At 48.5% G+C, this 22,847-nt stretch overlaps 1 protein-coding gene across 1 annotated transcript in view; it reads left to right on the top strand.

Annotated features, from left to right (window-relative positions):
• The window catches only part of PRKD2 (protein kinase D2), a 32,765-nt gene extending 14,994 nt beyond the window's left edge, over positions 1-17,771 (top strand). Inside the window, exons 11-19 of the mRNA XM_061388749.1 lie at positions 1,373-1,631; positions 3,462-3,514; positions 3,659-3,731; positions 4,407-4,513; positions 5,365-5,526; positions 9,359-9,457; positions 13,713-13,980; positions 16,746-16,831; positions 17,317-17,771. Of these exons, the coding sequence (XP_061244733.1) occupies positions 1,373-1,631; positions 3,462-3,514; positions 3,659-3,731; positions 4,407-4,513; positions 5,365-5,526; positions 9,359-9,457; positions 13,713-13,980; positions 16,746-16,831; positions 17,317-17,529 (1,320 nt within the window). The 3' untranslated portion in view covers positions 17,530-17,771. The remainder of the gene's footprint in view (positions 1-1,372; positions 1,632-3,461; positions 3,515-3,658; positions 3,732-4,406; positions 4,514-5,364; positions 5,527-9,358; positions 9,458-13,712; positions 13,981-16,745; positions 16,832-17,316) is intronic.
• The last annotated feature ends 5,076 nt before the right edge of the window (positions 17,772-22,847 follow it).

The raw sequence follows: 22,847 nt of genomic DNA, 5'->3' as shown, positions 1-22,847 counted from the left end.
CCTGCTTGTACGCTCCCATCCCTTCAGCAAGTGTCGCCTACGACGCCGTGCCCTGTTTGATTTCGGCTCCATCACTTTTCAGCTGGGGGACCCAGGCAAGTTACCTCACCTCTCTGCCCCCTGTGCCTCTCACCTGTAAAGGGCGTCCAAGAATAGTCCTTGCCTCAGGGCTGTGCCAGAATTCAAAGAGATAATCTATGTGGAGCAATTAGTTTAGGACCAGGCGTATGTTAAGCTCCATTTAACTCCCAGTAATTTTAAGTGTGTTATCATTATTACTTTATAGTTAATTTTTTGAATTCTTTCTTTGTATTTATTCATCAGTGCCTCCCATGCCAGTCCTGGGTTCCAGCACCTCTCCTCCCGGGTCCTTGCTTCTGCCTTCGACCTCACTGTCTTTTTCCACACAACAGTCAGAGGAGTCCATTAAAACCATTACAACCTCCCAGTAGCTCCCACTACCCTTGGAATAAAACCCAGACACCTCACTGTTTACCTGCTCTGGAGCATCCTCCTAACCCGTCCCATGGCTGCTTTCTCCTCATCCTTCCCATCTTCCTCAAGCCATGTTATCTTAAATACCATCCCTGTTGCAACATCTCCATCTCCTGGTTTGTTTGGTTTGGCCAAGCGGCATGTGGGATCATCCCTGACCAGGGATCGAACCTGTGCCGCCTACATTGGGAGCTCGGAGTCCTAACCACTGGACCCCCAGTAAAGTCCTGGCTCCTGGCTTTATTGGTTTCACAAGTCTCTCTCTCTCATTCTTTCCTTCTTTTCTTCCTCCCTTCCTTTGTCTTTCAACACTTTCCAAAGCATTTCTTCCTCTCCATAGACCCTCCACCTTCTCTCCTCCCAGGGCCCCCTCTGCCTCCCTCCTCGTCTCCTCTGTCAGTCCCATCCTCTCTCATTCCCTTCCACACACAGTTAGAGAGAAATGCTCCCTGCCTTGCACTAAACCCTTCCATGGTTCCCCAGGGCCCTGGAGACAAAGCCCAGGCTCCTGCCTGTGGCCCATTAGGCCCTGCAGAGCTGACCCTAGCCTGATCTCCCTTTTTTATGCATCAAACCTGGCATACCTACTTTGTGCCAGGCACCATCCATGTAATGGGGATATGGCATGTCCCTTGAAGACAAACCTTTTCTACCTCAGGACCTTTGCACATGCTTCCCCCCCAACATTCCTCCACCAGCTGGCCTCTTCTTACCTTTCTGATCTCTGCTTCAATGTAAATTCCACCAGGAGGCCTTTCCTGACCACTCCATGCAAACCAGGCTCTTCCCCACCAACCCTGGATTCTGTGTGCTCATCTGAGTAAGTAGAGAGCTCCAGGTCTGCCCAGAGCCCTCACGCATTTTTCTGTCCTGCCAGGAAATTCCACTGTCCGAAATCCTCACCGTGGAGCCAGCCCAGAACTTCAGCCTTGTGCCACCAGGCACCAACCCACACTGCTTCGAGATTGTCACTGCCAATGCCACCTACTTTGTGGGAGAAACCCCTGGTGGGGCCCCAGGAGGGCCCAGTGGGCAGGGGGCCGAGACTGCCCGGGGCTGGGAAACGGCCATCCGTCAGGCCCTGATGCCTGTCATCCTCCAGGACGCACCCAGCGCCCCAGGCCACGCACCCCACAGTAAGGGCCCCACTCCAGATCCCTGTGAAGAGGGGTCTCGGAGGGCTTGGGTAGGGCCCTGGAGAAGGGAAGTGCTAGGGAATGGCAGAGCGGAGAATGTAGCTTCTGGTCTCAGCAGAAATCAGTCTAAATCATTAAGCCCCAGACCTCACATGTAGCCTTGGGCATGTCACTTCCCCTTTCTGAGTCTTGTCCCGGGGCAGGTAATGACTCCTTCACGTTGTGAGTTCAGACCTTTTAATTCATGCTCCTTTGTGCCTGGCCTGTGCCCAGACAGTGCTGTGGGGTCAGCTGTGACCAAAACAGCCCAGGACCCGCTCTTCCGGGACTCCCCGGAAGGAAGATAGACCTGTCCCCAGACACTGATGACTCACAGTTGGCAGGGCTGGGACAGGGGAGCCAGAGGGCTATGGGAGCTCAGAGTGGGGTGACTAACCCAGGCTGAGTGTCCAGGAGGGCTTCCTGGAGGAGTCAACATCCAGGCTAAGACATGGAAGTCGAGGAGGGGTGAAATGAAGAGAAAGGAAATGGGAAATCATTTCAGGCAGAGGCAAAGGATGATCAGAGTCCTGGTTTACTATGTTATGGAGCTCATAGTCCAGGGTAACTGACAGATGTTCATCAGATCTTCCTGGGTGAATGACAAGTGGGATGTAGAACGTGTGCTAGAGGAATCCGATGTGGTCCCAGGGTGACATGTGAGCTGAGACTGGGAGACTGGGAGGAGGATTTAACTTGGCAACCCGCTCCAGTGTTCTTGCCTGGAGAATCCCAGGGATGGTGGAGCCTGGTGGGCTGCCGTCTATGGGGTCGCACAGAGTCGGATACGACTGAAGCAACTTAGCAGCAGCAGCAGCAGAGTGAGAGAAAGAGCATTCCTGGCAGAGGGAAGAGCAAGTGCCAAGGACCGGAGATAGGAAAGACTTTGACGTATGGGAGGCCTGGCGAGGAAGCCTGAGTGTCAGGATCGCACAACAGCAAGGGAGAGGATGAAGTCAAAGAGGCAGAGGGACCAGACACTTCCTGTTAGGCTATTTAAGGGACTTGGCCTTCCCCCTCAGGACACTGTGGAGCCATAGCAGAATTTTTTTTAATTAAAAAAATATTTATTTATTTGGCTGTGCCAGGTCTTAGTTGCAGCACACGAGAGCTTTAGTTGGGGCATGGGAACTCGTAGTTGCAGCCTGTGGGATCTAGTTCCCTGACCAGGGATTGAACTCAGCCCCCTGCATTGGGAGTGTGAAGTCTTAGCTACTGGACCACCAGGGAAGTCCCCATGGCAGGGTTTTGAGCAGGGGAAGGACAGAGTTAGGCTTATGCTTTGGCAAGATCCCTCTGGCTTCCCTATGGAGGGGGAATAGGAGAGATGGAGACAGGACAGGGAGACCAGGGAGGAGGCTAAGGGGCAAGGACTGAATATTCCTCAGGGAGGGGACAGATGTTCAAATGGCAGAAGGATCAGGACTTTGGAAATGTCTGGCCCTGGTTGGGTTGGTAGTGGGGCAAATTCAGGGGAAGAAGCCTGAGTCAGTTTCCTACCGAGCCCCAGTTTCCTCCTCAGTAAAATGGGATCATCATGCCTCCCTTGGGGCTGAGATCACAGAATGAAATGCTCGGTGAACTGCTTCATGACAACATATTTTGAGCTCCTCTCATTTCCTCCTCCCACTGGCCCTAGGAGGGAGGTCCTTTTATCATTCTCGTTCTTCGGGATGAGGAAACTGAGGTTCTTAGTGAATGAGTCTAGTCTAACTACTGGCTCCAGAGGGTGGAGTTATGGGTGATCTTGAGCCTGGGGTCTCCTCACGTCCGCCTTCCCCCTCTCCCCAGGACAAGCTTCTCTGAGCATCTCTGTGTCTAACAGCCAGATTCAAGAGAATGTGGTAAGACCCCACCCACACCCAGCAGCCCCAAGGATGTGCCCGCCCCTACCCCCTACCACCCCCTAGCTCTCCCACCCTCCCAGCTTCCTTGACCACCCCCCATCGCCAGGTGCACCTCTGACTTTCCCTCTCCCCACCCTGCAGGACATCGCCACTGTCTACCAGATCTTCCCAGATGAGGTCCTGGGCTCCGGCCAGTTTGGAGTGGTCTATGGCGGTGAGGATGTTTCAAGAGCCGACCTAGAAAGGCGTCCTGCGGGTTTCTGGGCCCCAGATCACCCCCCCCCCCTTTTTTTTTTAAATTATTTATTTATTTGGCTTCTCTGGGTTACGGCACACAGGATCTTTGATCTTCACGGTGGCATGTGGGATCTAGTTCCCTGACCAGGAATTGAACCCGGGCCCCTGCACTGGGAGCTTAGAGTCTTAGCCACTGGACCACCAGGGAAGTCCCCAGACCTCCCCTTCTGATTGGCCACATGCTCACCTCCTTTTCTGGTTGATTAAGAAAGCTGGATCCTGGGGGCAGATGCTTGCAGGCTCACGTTTTCTCACTCGGAAAGGCCAGTGACTTTCTCCCGTTATTAATAGGAAGGTAAACTCTGCCCTGATTGGCCACAGAGCTAGATGCTGGATTCTGATTGGTTACAAATCTAGTTTCTTATGTTATAGCGCCTCAGAGCTCTGACTTTACCTTCCTTCATTCTACCTTTATTCCTAGGCGCCCCCCCCCACCCTTGACATCGCTCCTGGGGGCCCCTCAGAGCCCCCTTGGTGGCTTTTCATCCACCTCTGCCCAACTGTAGCTGTGTGTCACTAGTGGGGTCTTCCTCTTGCCAGGACTGGAAGGTCCTGCTCCTCTCATCCCCCACCTCCCCTACCCTTTCCCCAGGGAAGCACCGGAAGACAGGCCGGGATGTGGCAGTAAAGGTCATCGACAAACTGCGTTTCCCCACCAAGCAGGAGAGCCAACTCCGGAACGAAGTGGCCATTCTGCAGGTGACCCCTGGAGTCTGTGGTCCCGCTCTGCCCCCATCCCCACCCTGCAAGGACTTGCCCTTCCCACTTTCTCCAGTCTGCGGGTGGTCAGGGAAGGCTTCCTAGAGGAGGCGGTATGCATGTTGAGACTGAAGGGGTGGTGTACGTATTCTTACAGAAGGACCAGCCTGTGCAAAGCTCCAGAGTTGAGAGGGAACACAAAGTCTTCTAGGAACTTGAAGGGGTTCAAGGTTACTAGATGGTTTATGTTAAGCAAGGTGGTAGGCGGTGAGGCTAGGGAACAGGGTGGGGTCCCACCCTATGGGCTTTCTCCTGAGGGTGCTAGGGAGCCATGGAAAGATTTTGAGCAAAGAAGGGGACAGAGTCAGATGTGTGAACTTTAGAAAGATCCCACTGGCTGCTATTGGAGTGGAGGTGGAAGGTTTGTGGGGCTGGTGCCTGGAGCCCTGGGAGGAGGCTGGGTGGGGACCTGTGTGAACAGATGGGGTTCAGCTAGGCAAGGGTTGGGGAAGAGCCAGGAGGGCGGGGATTTAAAAGATACAGATGTACAAAGCTCCTTCTCATATCTTCAGGCTCCCTTCCCTCTTGCTCCCTCAACCCTGGGCCTTCACCACAATTTCATAATGTAAAGATCCTTCTGGACACCTGGTGGTGCGGGAGGGGTGGTCCTCTCTGGGGCTGTGGACACCCTTTCCCCTCCCCCACTGCCACCCCCAGGGGGGAATGGCCCTCCAGGGACATCCTCTTGTTTGTTGTCTGCCCACTCCTGTGGCTTGTCTTCTGGGGTCCCAAGCTCATGGGCGACCTGGGTCCTGACCCCCCTCCTCCCCACCCCACCTCACCCACCCCAGAGCCTGCGGCACCCAGGGATTGTCAATCTGGAATGTATGTTCGAGACCCCGGAGAAGGTGTTCGTGGTGATGGAGAAGCTGCACGGGGACATGCTGGAGATGATCCTCTCCAGCGAAAAGGGCCGGCTGCCTGAGCGCCTCACCAAGTTCCTCATCACCCAGGTGCGCATGCCCCGCCCACCGCCCGCCTCCCCAGCCTGGCTCCTCACCTGTCCTGCAAGACGCACCTGTGCTGTGTGCCCTGAAGGGCAGGCAGACTTTGGGTGAGAATCATAATCGCAGATAAGAGAAAATGTAGTAATAGAGTAATAACGATCAGAAAAAGTATTAGAATGATACTTTTAAAATTAGAATATGATAGAACAGTTAGTAGAATAACAGTAATAGAGTAATAACAATAGATACATAATAAGACAAGTTGAAAATAATAGAGCAGTAATAATAATATTATAGAAAATAACTATTATTTTTTATCTTTTATTACTTTATATAATGAGTCAGGCTCACTGGGCCTGACTTCACAAAGAAAAAGGGAAGGAGAGAGAAGCCTTTCTCTGGGGAGCTCATTCATTCATTTATTAAATGGTTCAGCAAACAGTGTCTGGCCCCATGTTGGGCAGTGTGAGGACACAGCGGTGACCTCGATAGCCCTGGGTCTGCACAGTGATCACCCGGAGTGGGCAGGGCTGAGATGGGGGTGCTGATAATGAGAATGATAAACAATGTGGTCACTAACTTTTATTGAGCCCTTACTGGATGCCAACCACTGTTTTAGTTCATGTAATCTTCCTAGCAACCCATGTGGTAGTGGTTATTACTACTCCCATTTTACTGCAGCTCAGAGACTTTAAGTAACTCACCCAGGGTCACACAGCTGGTGGGATTTAAACCTGGAAGCATGCTTTTACCGAGTAAAGTCAAACAGTGTCTTAGTCGCTCAGTCATGTCTGACTCTTTGCAACACTATGAACTGTATGTAGCCCGTCAGGCTCCTCTGTCCATGGAATTCTCCAGGCAAGAATACTGGGGTGGGATGCCATTCCCTTCTCCAAAAGTCAAACTAATTTGTATTATTTGTCTCTGTGTGTGCGTACATACATTTAAATTGATTTCACATCACATATAATACTGTTGTTCTGCTTCTTACTTTCTTCACTGTAATAGTGCTTCTGAAAGACCGTTCTATTTCAGTATGTAGTTAGCAGAACTGTCTCTTTGTCTTAATTGTATCCCATGACAATATCACTAAATTCTCCAGTTCCTGAGCATGTAGTTGGTTTCACTATCCCACTACTGCAAACAACAGCCTGTGAACATTTGTCTACAAACATTGATAGGCTCTGGTGGGAGGATTTCAATAGAACATGTTTCAAATAGTAGACTCCCAAGCCTAAGGAAATGTGCTTAAAATTTTTTTGAAAGGTGTTGCCCAGTTATTCTCTAAAACCTCTTTCAATCTTTGTTCTCACCAACAGAGTTTGAGGGTGTCTATTTTCTCAGTCCTTACTCTGGATAATATATTCACCAGTCCTTTTTTTTTTCCCTCAAGCCACATGGCTTGAGGAATTTTGGTTCCTGACCAGGGGTTGAACGTGGGCCACAGCAGTGAAAGTGCTGAGTCCTAGCCACTGGACTGCCAGGGAATTCCCAATATAATCACTAGGCTTAAAGGTGGAAAAATAATACTTCATATGGCTTCACTTGGTGGTTTAAAAATTACGAGTGAGGTTGAGCATATTTTCACACATTTATTGACCTGTGCTTTATGTACTCTTTGGCCATTTTTTTCAGTTGTATTATTCTTATTGAATTGTAACGAGTTCTTTGCATATGAAGAACCCTGGATCTTTGTTGCTTGTGTTGTTCCCATCTTTTATCCCAGTATTTCTTTTCCTCTTCATTTTGTTTGTGGTGTTTACTTTCATTTTGGGGGTTTCACAGCCTTCTTGGAAAGATCTTCCCACCTGGCTGGGCCCACACTTAATTCTGGGACATGTTCTCTGTCGGGTGAAAAGTCTCCTGTGCTGGCTTCCTTTCTCCAGGCCCAGCACCCTTCCTCTCCCAAGCTGTCTGGCTTTGTCAGCCTGGCTTGTGGGGTGGGGATAGAAACTCACTGAGTCAGGCCCATCTCGACTTCAGGTGGGGAGAGGAAACTGCCTGCCTTCAGCAACTGAGGCAGTTTCTCTTTCATTCTGGTCTTTCATCTCTTTCTCTCTTTTTGTCTGTGCTCTTCTCTATCTTTCTCTCTCTCTGCAGATTTCTGCTTTTTGCCTCTTGCCTGCCCCACCCCAAGTCCTGGGCTAAGCCCTATACCTCATGAACTTATAAACTTCACAACCATCTTTGAGGTAGGTATTACTATAATCTCCATTTTACAGATGAGGAAACTGAGGTTGAGGGGTTTCCTAGGTCTCGCCCAAGGTCATACAGGTACAAGGTCACACTGCCAGGTAGCAGTCTGGCCGAGGTTTGAACCTGGGTCTGTCCAGCTTCCCATCTACCCTCTTTGTTCACCATATTTACTAAGGGTTGGGAAAATCAGTAAACTGAAGCCATGTAGGAGAGGATGTCCATATATAGCTTTGGACCTCCAGTCTCTCTGTCTGTGGAGTGAGGAACTTGGACCTCAGCAGTAGCTTCCATATAGCATTTCCATACTCCAAAATCATCCAGTGAAAACAAGGAAAAAGCCCAAATATTTCAGTTCTAAGATATAAATTACAGCTTCATGCTTATGTCACACTTTTGACAATTTGACATTTTGTTTGAGTTGTGTAGAATCAAGGAAAATCGTGGCTTCCATAGATAAGTAGTTACAAATGGTAACGTTTTTATGTGGTTTTTTTTGGCATTTATTTATTTTTGGCTGTGCTGGATCTTCATTGCAGCCTGGCTTTTCTCTAGTTGTGGCGAGTGTGGGCTTCTCATTGCAGTGGCTTCTCTTCTTGTGGAGCGCAGGCTCTTGGGTTCAAGGGCTTCAGTAGTTGCGGCTCCTGGGCGCCAGAGACCAGGTTCAATAGTTGGGAGCAGGGGCTTAGTTGCTCTGCAGCATGTGCAGTCTTCCCAGATCAGAGAGTTAATCCATGTCTCCTGCATTAGCATATAGATTCTTTACCACTAAGCCACTAGGGAAGACCAACAGTTTTTTGTTTGTTTGTTTAAGTCAGCTCACCTTGCCATCATAGAATACTCTTAAATTAACAGCTACAGCAGGAAAAGTTTTATTTGAAACACTCACAGGAAGGTGTCTACTAACAGGCCATCACAAGAATAATAACCAAAACAACAATAATAATAATAGCTCACATGGAGTGCTTGCTGTGTGCCAGACACTGCCCTAAGCACTTCATATACCTCACTCAACTCACTTAAAGCTCACAGCAACCCATGAGGATGGTTTCTATTATTACCCCCATTTTACAGGTGAGAACACTGAGACCCAGAGAGGTAAAGTGACTTGCTGTAGGCATCAGGCTAGTAAGTGTGGAGCCAGGTTTGCTACCTTGATAAGGCTGGCTCTCAAACCCACCTAACACCCACTTAACACCCCACCTCTTAAGGGTGTTATGTTTGATTTATGTCATATTGGTATTGTTTGTAATTGTTTAGTATTTCAGGTTTTTAATCCGTGAAAAAATATTTTTTTAAAAATGGAATCACACAACAGCACCTCCTTGAAACCGCTGCATTATTCATAGCTCTTTTCCAGCAGGATCTGCATGTCAAAGGGTGTCAGGATCTTCCCAAACCCCCTGCTCCAGTTCAGTCTCCCTAGAATTATATGTCCAACTTCTGTCTTTGACTGAAATGGTTCTGGGGTTCTGAGCTTCTTCTTTGGCGCTCCAATGCCTTCCCTGGTCCGGGGCGGGGGGTGGAGTTGGGGGGCGGGTGCTGGTGATGGCATGGATGGGGTTTGGAGGGCTGGCTGCTGAAGGCAGAATCTCACAGCAGGGACTCTTCTAACTTTTTTACTGGTGCCATCTCCTCCCCTCAGATTCTGGTGGCTTTGAGACACCTTCACTTCAAGAATATCGTCCACTGTGACTTGAAACCAGAAAACGTGTTGCTGTCATCAGCTGACCCATTTCCTCAGGTCAGAAATGTCCCCTCCTTATTTGGGGAAGTCCATCTAACACTAACGGTGGGTCGGGACTGTGTTAATCAAGATAATTAATCAGCCACAGAGACCCAAGATAATGGCTTAAGTGAGACAGAGGCTTGCTTCTCACTCATGGAGGGACCAGCATAATCATTTTGAGGGTGAAAAAGCAGTGCAATGGTGTTGGGACCACAGCTCCTGCTGTCTTGTTCTGGCCTTTCTATGGCGTTGCCTGGTCTTCATGGTTCATGTTGTGCCGCTGCTGCCCCGCCTCCCAATGTAAAAGGACAATGCAGGGGAGGAAAGAAACGGGGTAGAAGAAACGGATACATCCTTTTCCTTCCCTAAGGTAATACTATGAACGTGCACGGGGCACGCCTCACAGTCCATTGGCCATAACTTGATCACGTGGGGCTTTCAAAAGGACGCTGGGAAATGTAGTTTTCATTCTGAGCGGGCGTGTGGCTCATTAAAAATCCGGAATTTTTATTAAGAGGAGAAGCAGAGAACAGATCGGAGAAGGCAATGGCACCCCACTCCAGTACTCTTGCCTGGAAAATCCCATGGATGGAGGAGCCTGGAAGGCTGCAGTCCATGGGGTCGCTGAGGGTCGGACATGACTGAGCGACTTCACTTTCTTGCATTAGAGAAGGAAATAGCAACCCACTCCAGTGTTCTTGCCTGGAGAATCCCAGGGATGGGGAAGCCTGGTGGGCTGCCGTCTATGGGGTCACACAGAGTCGGACACGACTGAAGTGACTTAGCAATAGCAATAGAGAACAGATATTGGAGGGGAGCGACTGGTAATTTCTTCTGTGGGTCTCTTAGGAAAACAGATTTTTGGTGTTCTTCTTTGTTTGTTTTTAATATTTATTTATTTATTTGGCTGCTCCTGGTCTTAGTTGCCACACGTGGGATCTTCGATCTTCGCTTTCATATGTGAGATCTTTTTTAGTTGCAGCATGTGGGATCTAGTTCCCTGATCAGGGATCAAACCCAGGCCCCTTGCATTGGGAACGTAGCCTCTTAGCCACTGGGCCACCAGGGAGGTCCCAGGAAAACAATTTTGATGAGCCTCAGACTGGTTGGATGAGCATCCCCTTGGGGCAAAGCCCGATTGAGCAAGGGTGATGATTGTAACAGCTCCAGTTGATTGGGTGCCCACTGTGGTTAAGGGCCTTTAGCTACAGGTTCTCATTTAGCCCCTCCACATCCCTGTGAAGTTTTTGCTTCCTTATCTCTCTTTTGTGATTATTTCATTTCATTTTAAAAGTTCATTTTGGTCATCAACTAAAAATTATTGTGTGCCTACTATGTGCCAAGCTGCATGCTGGAGCATTAGGAACTGTAGTAAGTAGAGACATCCCCATCTGCATGCCCACTGGTTTACAACTGGGGCTGATTTTGCACCCCAGGGGATATTTGACAACATTGGAGACGTTTTTGGTTGTCACAAGCTGTTTGAGGGGGAGCGTTACTACTGGCATGGAGGGATTGCTGAGCATCTGACAGGGCACAGGATAGCCCCAAAATACAAGACTGTCTTTCCCTAATGTCAGTAGTGCAGGGTATGAGAAACTCTAACTTACAGCAGGAATATCCACTAGAAATATAATGGACTGGGACTTATTTCCCTGGTGGTTCAGTGGCTAAGACTCTGTGCTCCCAAAGCAGGGGGCTGGGATTCGATCCCTGGTCAGGAAACTAGATCCCACATGATACAACCAATAGTTCACAGGTCACAACCAGAGATCCCATAGAAATTAAATTTTATTAATTTATAAAGATAAATTAATAAAAAAGAAATATAATGTGATCTCCTATCTATAATTTTACATTTTCTAGTAAGCCACATTTTTTAAAAACTGAAGAGAAACTGGTGAAATTAATTTTGCTAATATACTTTATTCTAGTATATCTAAATATTACCATTTCAACACGTAATCAACCACATAAACATTATTAATGAAATATTCTTTCTTTTCCTACTAAGTCTTCCAAATCTGGTGTGTATTTTCCACTTAAAGTAAATCTCAATTTGGGTAATAAATTTCTATGAGAAATACTTGATTTTGCACTTAGATTTCAGAAAGTTAACAGTTGGGAAAGTAAGTTGACACACCCAAGTTGTTCCAAGATTATTGAAAAATTATCCAATAAAAAAATCTAGGACCCCCTTTAAAATATAAATTAATTAAAATTAAATAAAAAATAGTTTCTCAGTTGCACTTGCCACATTCAGGTGCTCTGCAGCCACATGTGGCCACCATACTGGACAGCAAAGCTCAAAGAGGAAAGATGAAATATTGGTCAAATTGTCACAAGAATGTAATTATATCTGTGATGAGTTCTGTGACACAGTTCTATGAGCTCAAACTGTATAGCCCAGTGGAAGGTCAGAGAAAATTTATCTGAAGAAAGAGTAGGTTTTTTGCGGGGAGGGGACAAGTGTTCTAGTCAGTGGGAGCAGCCTGTGCAAAGGCCCTGTGGTGTACTTTAAAAAAAAAAGTTTTATTGAGATATAATGTGCATACTATACAATTTACCACTTTATACAATTTAGTGGTTTTTAGGGTATTCAGAGTTGTGTAACCATCACCATGATCAATTTTGGAACATTTTCATAACCACAAAAGAAACCTCATACTTCTAGCCAACATCCTCCAATTGCACCATCCCCCTACCCACAACAACTAATCTACTTTATGTGGATTTGTCAGAGCATTTTATGTAAATGGAATAAACAAACACTTCTGTGTGTGTGTGTGTGTGTGTGTGCTCAGTAGCTTCAGTCGTGTCCAACTCTTTGCAACCCCATGGGCTATAGCCCACCAGGCTCCTCTGTCCCTGGGATTCTCCAGGCAAGAATACTGGAGTGCGTTGCCATGCCCTCCTCCAGGGGATCTTCCTGACCCAGGCATTGAACCTGGTTTCCTGCACTGCAGGCAGATTCTTTACCATCTGAACCACCAGGGAAGCCCATTATACATGGCCATAAAAAGAAGTAAACTACTGACACATGCTGTAACATAAATGAACCTTGAAAACAATTAAGAAAAAGAAGCCAGTCACAAAGGATGGCATATTATATTATTGTATGTTCCATATTGTGTATTTCATGTGTACATATATGGAATATACAATAATAATATGTCATTATTTGTGGCTGGCTTCTTTCCCTTAATGTTTTCAAGGTTCATTTATGTTATAGCATGTGTCAGTACTTCACTTCTTTTTATGTCCATTTAATATTCCATCATAAGATAGGTAAAAAAGGGTGGATCTTAGAAAAGTAAAAGATTATAAGGTCTGTTAAAAGGGCAAAGGATCCTAGGAAAAGGCTGTCAGATTTGGGTCAGGGGTTGGGGTGTGGCTGTTTTTGAATGCAATAGAGGCTTGGGGCAATAGTGAGCCAGAGGAGCGTTTTGAGTAGGGGAGGGACAGTATACAAATAGAGGTGGCAGCTGCCTAAGGACTGGTAGGCAGCAGACAGGACCTTGAACCCAGACTTGCTGGCTCTGAAGCCTATCCATGACCCTAGACTGCCCCCAACAAGGGCGAGGTAGGTTCACACCTATTACCATGGATGCGGTGCTTAGCTGTTTACATGCTGGGTGCCCTTTAATCCCCAGGGAAGCCTGATCCGCAGCTGCTGTTAACATCCTCAACCCGGATGACAAAAACGGGGCTTTGAGAACTTCTGTCCCTCAGCTGAGATCCCCGAGGCTCTCTCTACGCCCGCCGCTGCTCCTATCATTTTCCCATGTATTTACTCTTTCAATTCACACAGCTACCCTTTAAGGTAGGGACTGTTAGCATCGCCATGGTGCAAAAGAGGAGACAGAGGCAGAAGAAGGTTGAGACCTGTTTGACGTGACAGAGGGATGGCAGCAGGGAGCCTTTACGGAGCCTCACTGCAGGTCGCGCATTTATTGTCCTGTGAGCTTTAGATGGATGAAACCCATATAATCCTCACGACAGCCCTTTGAGATAGGCGCTGGTACGATCCTCCTCCTCGTACAGATGAATAAACGGAGGCCCAGAGAGAGGAAGCCCCCTGCCCAGGGTCACCCAGCTAGCTAGTGAGCAGAGGAGCCTGGATTCGAACCAGCATTCGATTTTGTCTGGAATGCCGAATTTGTCTGGAATGCCGAATTTGTCTGGAATACCGTAGTGGCGGTACGCTTGCGCAGAGGTGGGAGGCATGCCCTCCATACGCCCTGAGACCCTCTACCCCTCGCCTCCGCAGGTGAAGCTGTGCGACTTCGGCTTCGCGCGCATCATCGGCGAGAAGTCGTTCCGGCGCTCGGTGGTGGGCACGCCGGCCTACCTGGCGCCCGAGGTGCTGCTCAACCAGGGCTACAACCGCTCGCTGGACATGTGGTCGGTGGGCGTGATCATGTACGTCAGCCTCAGCGGCACGTTCCCCTTCAACGAGGACGAGGACATCAAAGACCAGATCCAGAATGCTGCATTCATGTACCCGGCCTGCCCTTGGAGCTGCATCTCGGCGGGAGGTGCGGGGCTAGCTTGACTCCTGGACGCAGGCGAAGGGCGGGGCCCCGTGGAGAGGGCGTGGTGGGGATAATGGGCGGGGCCGCCCTGAGAAGGCCAGTGGCCATGAGGGTGGAGCCTAGTGAAGGGCCTAGAGCACCCGGAAGACCCCGTTTAAGGGAGGCACTGAGACCTGGAACTTTGGGAGAGGGACTCAGCACGTGTGTGAAACTAGGGTCCGAGGCCTCAGACCTAAACTAGGTTATGCGAGTTGGAAAGGAAGTGCCCTAGAAACACTAAGACACTTGCCACCTTGGAGGCTATTAATACTTGGCTTGTCTAGGGCGAGACCAGGAGAAGGACTAGACCCGAGAAAGTCAAAGGGCTGGGGTGGCCAGGAGAAAGAACAGGTCCTCCCAAGGTGTTGGCTGGAGCCTGAAGTCTTTGGGGTTGTGACCTCAAAAGGATTAACCCCGCAGAAGCAGTGGCGCCAGGGGGCAGGGTTGAGGAACAAGGGCTTGGCTAATTTGCCGGGTCCTGGGGCCTTGACTGGGATGAAGATGGGCCTGGGCCCTGGGATTAGATCCAGTGATGGAGGGAGCTGATTTAGAGGCTTAGCTAGAGAAGGGGCAGGGCTTCCCTGGTGGCTTAGGTGGTAAAGAATCTGCCTCCAGTGTGGAAGACTTGGGTTCGATCCCTGGGTTGGGAAGATCCCCTGGAGAAGGGAATGGCAACCCACTCCAGTATTCTGTCCTGGGAAATCCCATGGACAGAGGATCCTGGCGGATGGGCTACAGTCCATGGGGTTACAAAGAGTCAGACATGACTGAGTGACTAACACTTTCACTAGAGGAGGGGCAGGGCCATGAGGGTTTCTGCAGACTTCTAAGGGAAGGACTGATCCTGAAACCAAAGTCAGGCCTGGAATCTGGGAGCATGTGGAGGTCAGGAGAAGAATGGGGCTATGGGGGTCAGGGCTAGGGGGCAGGACAGAGGTGGACATTGGGAACTCTGCATGTAGGGGCTTTGGCATCGTGGCCTGGTGGTGGTGATGGTCTTTGTGATGCTCCTGCCGACTTGGAGACAGGTCTGGAAAATTTAACTCCTGAGGGCCCCCAGCTTTGGGGCAAAGCCAGGTGTGAGGGTGAGCCAAGGGCGAGGCTAAGATACTGGGATGTGTGAAGATGCCTTAAATGAGTTAGAACAAAGGGCAGGTTCTGAAACCAGAAGCTCAGGAAGACAGAAGTGTGGGAGGGAGGTTAGTTAAAAAGACAAGCATTTGCGAGTTCCCTGGTGGTCTAGTCATTAAGATTCAGTGGTTTCACTGCCATGGCCAGGGTTTAATCCCTGGTCAGGGAACTGAGATTCCAAAAGACATAAGGTGCAGAGAAAAAAAAAAAAAACCAAGCTCATCCATAAGAGTTTCTTCAACAAGTATGTGTTGAGTGTCTACTTTGTGCCTAGTACTCACTGTCCTAGGTTCTGGGAATACTGGAATCAGTTGGAGAGAAGGGATCATGAAAGAAGGTTGCCCAGTGATCTGTGAAGAGGAGGGGGAGGGGCATAGAGGGTGTGACCTCATGCAGCAGGCAAAGGGGGTTTCTCAGTGCAGGAAAAGGTGTTGGTGGCCCAAGAAAGATGAGCACTGATCAGTGAGGAGGTGGATTGACTTGAGTCCTGGAGCAATATAAGGGGTTGTCTTTTGGGACCTGATCCGGAGTCCCTCGGTCAAAGTGTGTCCTCCGGTGTATGCGAGTGAATTTGAGTGTGGGTAGGTCTGTGCAAGGGAGCCTGTGAGAACAAGGCCTATACTCAGAGGAGTTTACACAGTGGGGCTGTGTCTTTCAAGGCTCATGATCAAGCAGGGAGCCTCGGACGAGTGCTAGCTTGTCTTGAATGCCTGACACTTGCTAATCCTTTTCATAGAGAGCGGGCCTCCGACTCTGGGCCTTCTGCAGGAAACTGGTGCCTGATTAGCATCTCCTAACATTGTTTTCTTTTCATTTTATATTTGTGGACATGGCAAGTGATCTTAGGATTTCCATTGACCAGGGTGATGGAAAGTTTCCATTTTATATAATTCTGTATCCTATATTTTATATAAAGTACATATTTATACAATTACATATATAAATATATAATATTTGTGTATTTTCACCTTAAAAAATGAGTTGAAAAAGTGAATTGACTTAAAACCAAATTCTACCTATTTTCCAAGGGTTATGTACATGGTTCAAATTTTTTCTATGTACAAAAGAGTCTAAAACGAAAATTCTCTCTTATTCTTTTATTTGACATCCTTCCCAAAGGCAGTGTCTATTACAAGTCTATATATTTATGCAAGCAGATATGGGTACATACATTCTCTTAATTCTCCTTTTATACAGTGGCAGCATGCTATACACAATATATTGTTTTTAACCAACTTGCTTTGTCCACATCCCAGCAATCTTGGGTAAACGAGTTGGCTTAAAGAAAAATACTAAGTGAAATATAGTACAGATGTACCTGTACATACTTGTGTATGGCAAAACCTGTGAAGGTGACCTAGGAATGGGGAAGCATTCCTATGGTATGAGACTTGGTGAGGAGATGTAGGATCCAACGTGAGGGATGGGGATAAATGTGTAGTTTAATGAGGAAATAGGTGGGAGAGTGATTCTTGCAGGTGAGGCTTACTGCACTGAAGGAAGGCCCCCATGGCAGGTGAGTAGGGTGGGGTGCCTGTTGAAGGAGGGGCGGCCCCTCACCCCACAGGATTTAAGCTGTCTCTCTCCTTCCGGTGCAGCCATCGACCTCATCAACAACCTGCTGCAGGTGAAGATGCGCAAGCGCTACAGCGTGGACAAGTCTCTCAGCCACCCCTGGTTACAGGTGATTCAGGGGCGGGGCTTAGAGCCAAGTGGGAGGGGCTGAGTCATTCGTTGAGATAGAGGAAGGCGTGGAACCACGTCTCTTATTGGATACTAAGGTAGTTTTTGGAGAAGAAAATGGCAACCCACTCCAGTGTTCTTGCCTGGAGAATCCCAGGGACTGGGGAGCCTGGTGGACTGCCGTCTCTGGGGTCGCATAGAGTCGCACAGACAAGACTGAAGCGACTTAGCAGCTTAGCATGCTGCAAGGTAGTTTAGGTTGTAGGTACATTTCCCGTGGACAGGGAATGTGGCTGAGTTTCCCATTGGCTGGGCTGTAGAAGGAGGTGGAGCTAATTGGCTAGGTAGGTTGTGAAGGGTGTGGCTTCACGGTCCTTGGTATCCGGCTTCTCACTGGCAGGGCAGATCCCATGGGGGTGATGCTCTGGCAACTATTGGCTGCCCTTGGAGCAGTACCGAAACTAATCCCTGTTCTCCCCGGCCCAGGAGTACCAGACGTGGCTGGACCTCCGGGAACTGGAAGGGAAGATGGGCGAGCGGTACATCACGCACGAGAGTGACGATGCGCGCTGGGATCAGTTTGTGGCAGAGCACCCACTACCTGGGCCGGGGCTGCCAGCCGACAGGGTGCTCGGTGGGACCCTCCCACCCCCGGACCACGAGATGCAGGGGCTGGCCGAGCGCATCAGTGTCCTCTGAGGTCTCGGGCTCCCACTCTGGCTGCCTCGTGATGCTGTCCTTGCGTGCTCAGAGAGCGACGCTCCACACCTTACCAGTGATGAACTGTTCCAAGGAAAGCAGTTTCCTGCCCGAATTGGACACGCCCCCGGGGGAGGGGCATGGCGGGGGCAGGGGCAGGGGCCGGGATTATTTACAAAGTTAATTCCCCAACAATTAAAATAGACTCATCTCTGGCCCTATGGCCTTGGTCTTTGGCCACACCGCAGTCTTGTATTATTGAGTCTGTTGCTCACCAAGATGGAGTTCATCTGGAAAAAAGATGGGATGGAGGAGGGATGGAGGGAGGGGCACTGAAGGGAATGGAGTTTTGGAAGGAGAACTAACGGATAAAAAAATATATGGAGGGAGAACTTCCAGGAGGGAAGACTAGAAAGGGAAACGATATGAAAGAGCATAAAGAGGAGAGGGAAGATTAATGGAGGAGAGATAGAAGGAATATGATCGGAGGGGTGAAGGATTTAGAAAAACTCAAAAACTCAAGTAATCTCATGGCTTAATGGTTTAATTTTTTAATTTGGTGTTATTGCTACTAACTGCACATCTGGTCTATGATAGAAAGTCGATACACTGTAGTTGGTATTTTGTTATAAGTTGATGTGATGACTTCTCTCGTTCGCTGGCTCATCCATTTGTCACACTGTGTGGAGTGATGCTGGGGACACGGTGGTGACCGAGCCAGCCCAGGTCCTGCCTTCAGGGACTTCACCATCCAGTGGGGGAGACAGGCTTGTTCCTGGCTAGTGAGGACCCAGAGTGGGGAGGGCTGGAATGGGAGAGCCCAAGAGGGTGGGGCAGCCTAGAATTAGCCTGGGTGTCTTTGGGGGCAGTTCTTCTAAGCTGACTTGAGGTTCACCTTCACCCAAAAGGTTGTAGGCAGAGAGAACTTCTGTCCTTTGACCCCTGTCCTTCAGTGCCCTCAGTTCAGTTCAGTTGCTCAGTCGTGTCCGACTCTTTACGACCCCCTGAATCGCAGCACACCAGGCCTCCATGTCCATCACCAACTCCCGGAGTTCACTCAGACTCATGTCCATCGAGTCAGTGATGCCATCCAGCCATCTCATCCTCTGTCATCCCCTTCTCCTCCTGCCCCCAATCCCTCCCAGCATCAGAGTCTTTTCCAATGAGTCAACTCTTCACATGAGGTGGCCAAAGTACTGGAGTTTCAGCTTTAGCGTCATTCCTTCCAAAGAAATCCCAGGGCTGATCTCCTTCAGAATGGACTGGTTGGATCTCCTTGCAGTCCCAGGGACTCCCAAGAGTCTTCTCCAACACCACAATTCAAAAACATCAATTCTTTGGTGCTCAGCTTTCTTCACAGTCCAACTCTCACATCCATACATGACCACAGGAAAAAGTGCCCTAGCTCCCCATTATCACCCAGACTTTTGGCCGTAGAGCTGAAGGCAAGAGATTAGAGCATGCACTTAGCCAAATTCTCTATACACCTTGGTCATGCTCGAAGTTACACATCATAGTTAAAGATTTTCCTGAGCCCCATAAAACCAGGATGGTATTCAGCAGCCAATTTAAAACTGCCTGCAATGCGGGAAATGTGGGTTTGATCCTTGGGTTGGGAAGATTCCCTTGAGGAGGAAATGGCAACCCACTCCACTATTCTTGCCTGGGAAATCCCATGGACCAAGGAACCTGGCGGTCTACAGTCCATGGGGTCACAAAAGAGTCAGACACGACTTAGCAACTAAACAAATTAGGCTAGTACCTAGAGCTTAGGTTCCATGTCTTCCCAGTTCAGTTCAGTTCACTCAGTCGTGTCCAACTCTTTGGGACCCCATGAATTGCAGCACGCCAGGCCTCCCTGTCCATCACCAACTCCTGGAGTTCACTCAAACTCATGTCCATCAAGTCGGTGATGCCATCCAGCCATCTCATCCTCTGTCGTCCCCTTTTCCTCCTGCCCCCAATCCCTCCCAGCATCAGAGTCTTTTCCAATGAGTCAACTCTTCGCATGAGGTGGCCAAAGTACTGGAGTTTCAGCTTTAGTATCATTTCTTCCAAAGGACACCCAGGACTGATCTCCTTTAGAATGGACTGGTTGGATCTCCTTGCAGTCCATGGGACCCTCAAGAGTCTTCTCCAACACCACAGTTCAAAAGCATCAATTCTTGGTGCTCAGCTTTCTTCACAGTCCAACTCTCACATCCATACATGACTACTGGAAAAACCATAGCCTTGACTAGACGGACCTTTGTTGGCAAAGTAATGTCTCTGCTTTTTAAAATGCTATCTAGGTTGGTCATAACTTTCCTTCCAAAGAGTTAGCGTCTTTTAATTTCAAGGCTGCAATCACCATCTGCCATGTCTTCCCAATTTATATCAATTAGCCCATCTGCTGGTCGGTTGGGGAGTTGCAGCTCTTTAATTTGAAAAGGTTGAATGAACCCTAGTCAATGAGGATCTCCAAACAAACCAGAACACCTCTGAGGCATATTCCAAGCCCACACTTTTGGGGCATGTCTCTTAGACCCCATCCTGAGTGTTTCTCCTAAAACTAACTGGTCTAAAATTCAGGAGGGTAGACAACAGAGGGACAAATCCATCTGCAGTGATAGAGCCAGGGCAGGAAATAGATGGAAAGACTACTCAGGCCTGATCCCTGACAATCACACTGCTTCTATCTTGGCCACGACTTTTGTCAACATCCTGGGGTCAGAAACCAAAGACAATCAAAAACATTGTGTTAGCTTGATTACAGAACTCCAAGAGAGTCCAACATGAGGATACCAAAAAAAAAAAAAAAATCCACACAATCCAATTTAAGGTCCTGATACTTAAACAATTGGAGATAAATAGGTAAAAATCGATCCTATTGGGCCATCAGAAACCACTAAACCTAATCTTCAGAGAGACACCTACAGGTACTATAAAGAAAAGGGACGTTGGACTTGAGCCTATCCAGCTTTAAAATACAAAAAAGGAATTTGAAGGACTTCCCTGGTGGTCCAGTGGCTAAGACTCTGTGCTCCCAATGCAGGGAGCCTGGGTACCATCCCTGATCAGGGAACTAGATCCCATATGCTACAACTAAGACCTGACGCAGCCAAATAGATATTTAAATAAGTAAAAGGAATTTGAACCTGAGATTCATTCTCCCCGGTGACTCCCAGCAGATCTTCTCCTCTTCATCCATAAACACCCCTCAACCCACAGAGGCAAATGACCATCCCCATTAATGGGCATGCTACCCCCAGCTTTGTAGATACAGGGGCCACCCCACCCCTTAAGTATCTCATTGTCTGTCCACCTTTCAACCACCCTCAGGGTCCAGCAATGATTTTGATGAGATGCCACAATTTGCCACACTTTAATTTTTTATTTTTTTGGCCTTAGCCATGTGGCATGTGAGATCTTAGTTCTCCATGGGTGTCTGCGTGCGTGCCCAGTTGCTCAGTGGTGTCTGATTCTTTGCGACCCCATGGACTACGACCTACCAGGCTCCTCCGTCCGTGGGATTATCCCGGCAAGAATACTAGACTGGATTGCCATGCCCTCCTTCCATACTCCCTTCCAAGACCCTTCCCAACTCAGTGCTCCATCTGCACAGGAAGCTCCCCCTACCCTATCTATGGCTCAGGAGTCATGTGTGGTACGTTCATTCCCAGGAACTCTACAGACATCATCATCCCCACCATCCAAAGGCCAACAAGGAAATCCAGAAAATTGCTACCACTCTTCTGACTCCACCTACTAAGGATCTCTCTTCATCTCCTACTTGGAACCCTCTCATCTGGCTGCACTCTTGTCTCAAATCTTTGGTTTTACTCCCTAACTGGATCATGAGCAATTCTCTTTTTATTTATCTTCCTAGGGATACTTATCTTCAAATGGCTGGTGACCAGAACCCTAAGTCAGCTCCAGATCCAACATTTTACACAGAAAATGGTTCCACTGGTCTTGCACAGACAGCAGGGATGAAAACCAATCCTGACATCACCCCACACACTTACTGCCAAGAAAATCTTGTTTGAGAGCGAGCTTTCCATATCCCCTTTCATCAACCTGATCATCTCCCCACTGTTGGTAAATTAATGTAACTTAAGGAAATGGTAACCCACTCCAGCATTCTTGCCTGGAAAATTCCATGGACAGAGGAGCCTGGTGGGCTACAATCCATGGGGTTGCAAAGAGTTGAACACGACTTAGTAACTGAACAACATCAACAATAAATGGCAGTCTACATCTGTCTTAAACAAGAGGAGGATTGAATAAAGTTTATCTCTACTAAAATCCAGACTCATTTTTTCTCCGTGGGACTCACAACATTATGTTTAACTTATTTATCAGACCCTTTTGTGGCTCTTTATAATGGAAGTGCGCCAAGCACTTGACAAACATTTCCCTTAGTCCTCATAATAACTCTATGCAGTAGACAGTATTACAGCCCCGATTAGACAGCTAAGGAAAGGGGCACAGGGAGGGCAAGCATGTTTTCCAAGGTCACACAGCTAGAAAGTGGCAGAGCTAGGGCTCACCCCAGGCAGTCTGGTTCTGGAGTCTTTGCTCGCAATCTCTAACATTTTCTCTCCAGTCCAGGACCAGAAGGTAACCCGGGATCATAAAGGAGGAAGGATTTTGCACGATCTTCTGGGTCCTGGTTTTTAGGGAGTCAAAGTCAGTCTGAGAAATGGGTATAAATTTTGGAGCTAGAGCTTGACGCACATTCAGCGTAGTGACACAGGCTGGCCGCCTGAGGGGGCTTCAGCCCTGTTCAAGGAGCCAGGGGAGGGAGGAGGGAACCTTGCAAACGAATGTCAGGCTCAGACTCATGAACTGTAGAGCGCTGAGAACAGAGCATCTTAGAAGGCCGAGAACAAAGCCTCTTAGAACGTAGTACAAAGGCCCCTGGAATCGTTGAATGGTGAGCGCAAAGCCTCACAGCATCTGGGAGATAAAAGATACTTAGATTCTGTTCGGCCCAGGGTCTTATAATTCCCGAATTTAGGACATGACCGATCTTAAGACTCTTAGACGTAAGACTGGCTACAGAATTTGAAAGGCCTAGTGCAAGGCCCTTTTTCAAAAAAATAAGAATTTCAAGACAGTAACAGCAGAGTATTAAACCAAACTCGGGGCCCCCTGAGCGGGTCATATGCCCGTGAAGCCGACCTCGCTTAGAAGCACAATTTTATGGGTGGATGTCGTCTCAGTTGGCCTGGCCCTCAGCTGAATATCTGGGAAGGCTTCCTGGAAGAGGAGGCAAAATCAGCACTAGACTCTCAAATCCTTTCCGCCTCGCGCGCCGCTTCAGAAGCTGAAGG

This window comes from Bos javanicus, chromosome 18 (assembly GCF_032452875.1).
Source record: "Bos javanicus breed banteng chromosome 18, ARS-OSU_banteng_1.0, whole genome shotgun sequence".
NCBI classification, from domain to species: Eukaryota; Metazoa; Chordata; class Mammalia; order Artiodactyla; family Bovidae; genus Bos; species Bos javanicus.
This window is presented reverse-complemented; position numbering and strand designations above follow the sequence as displayed.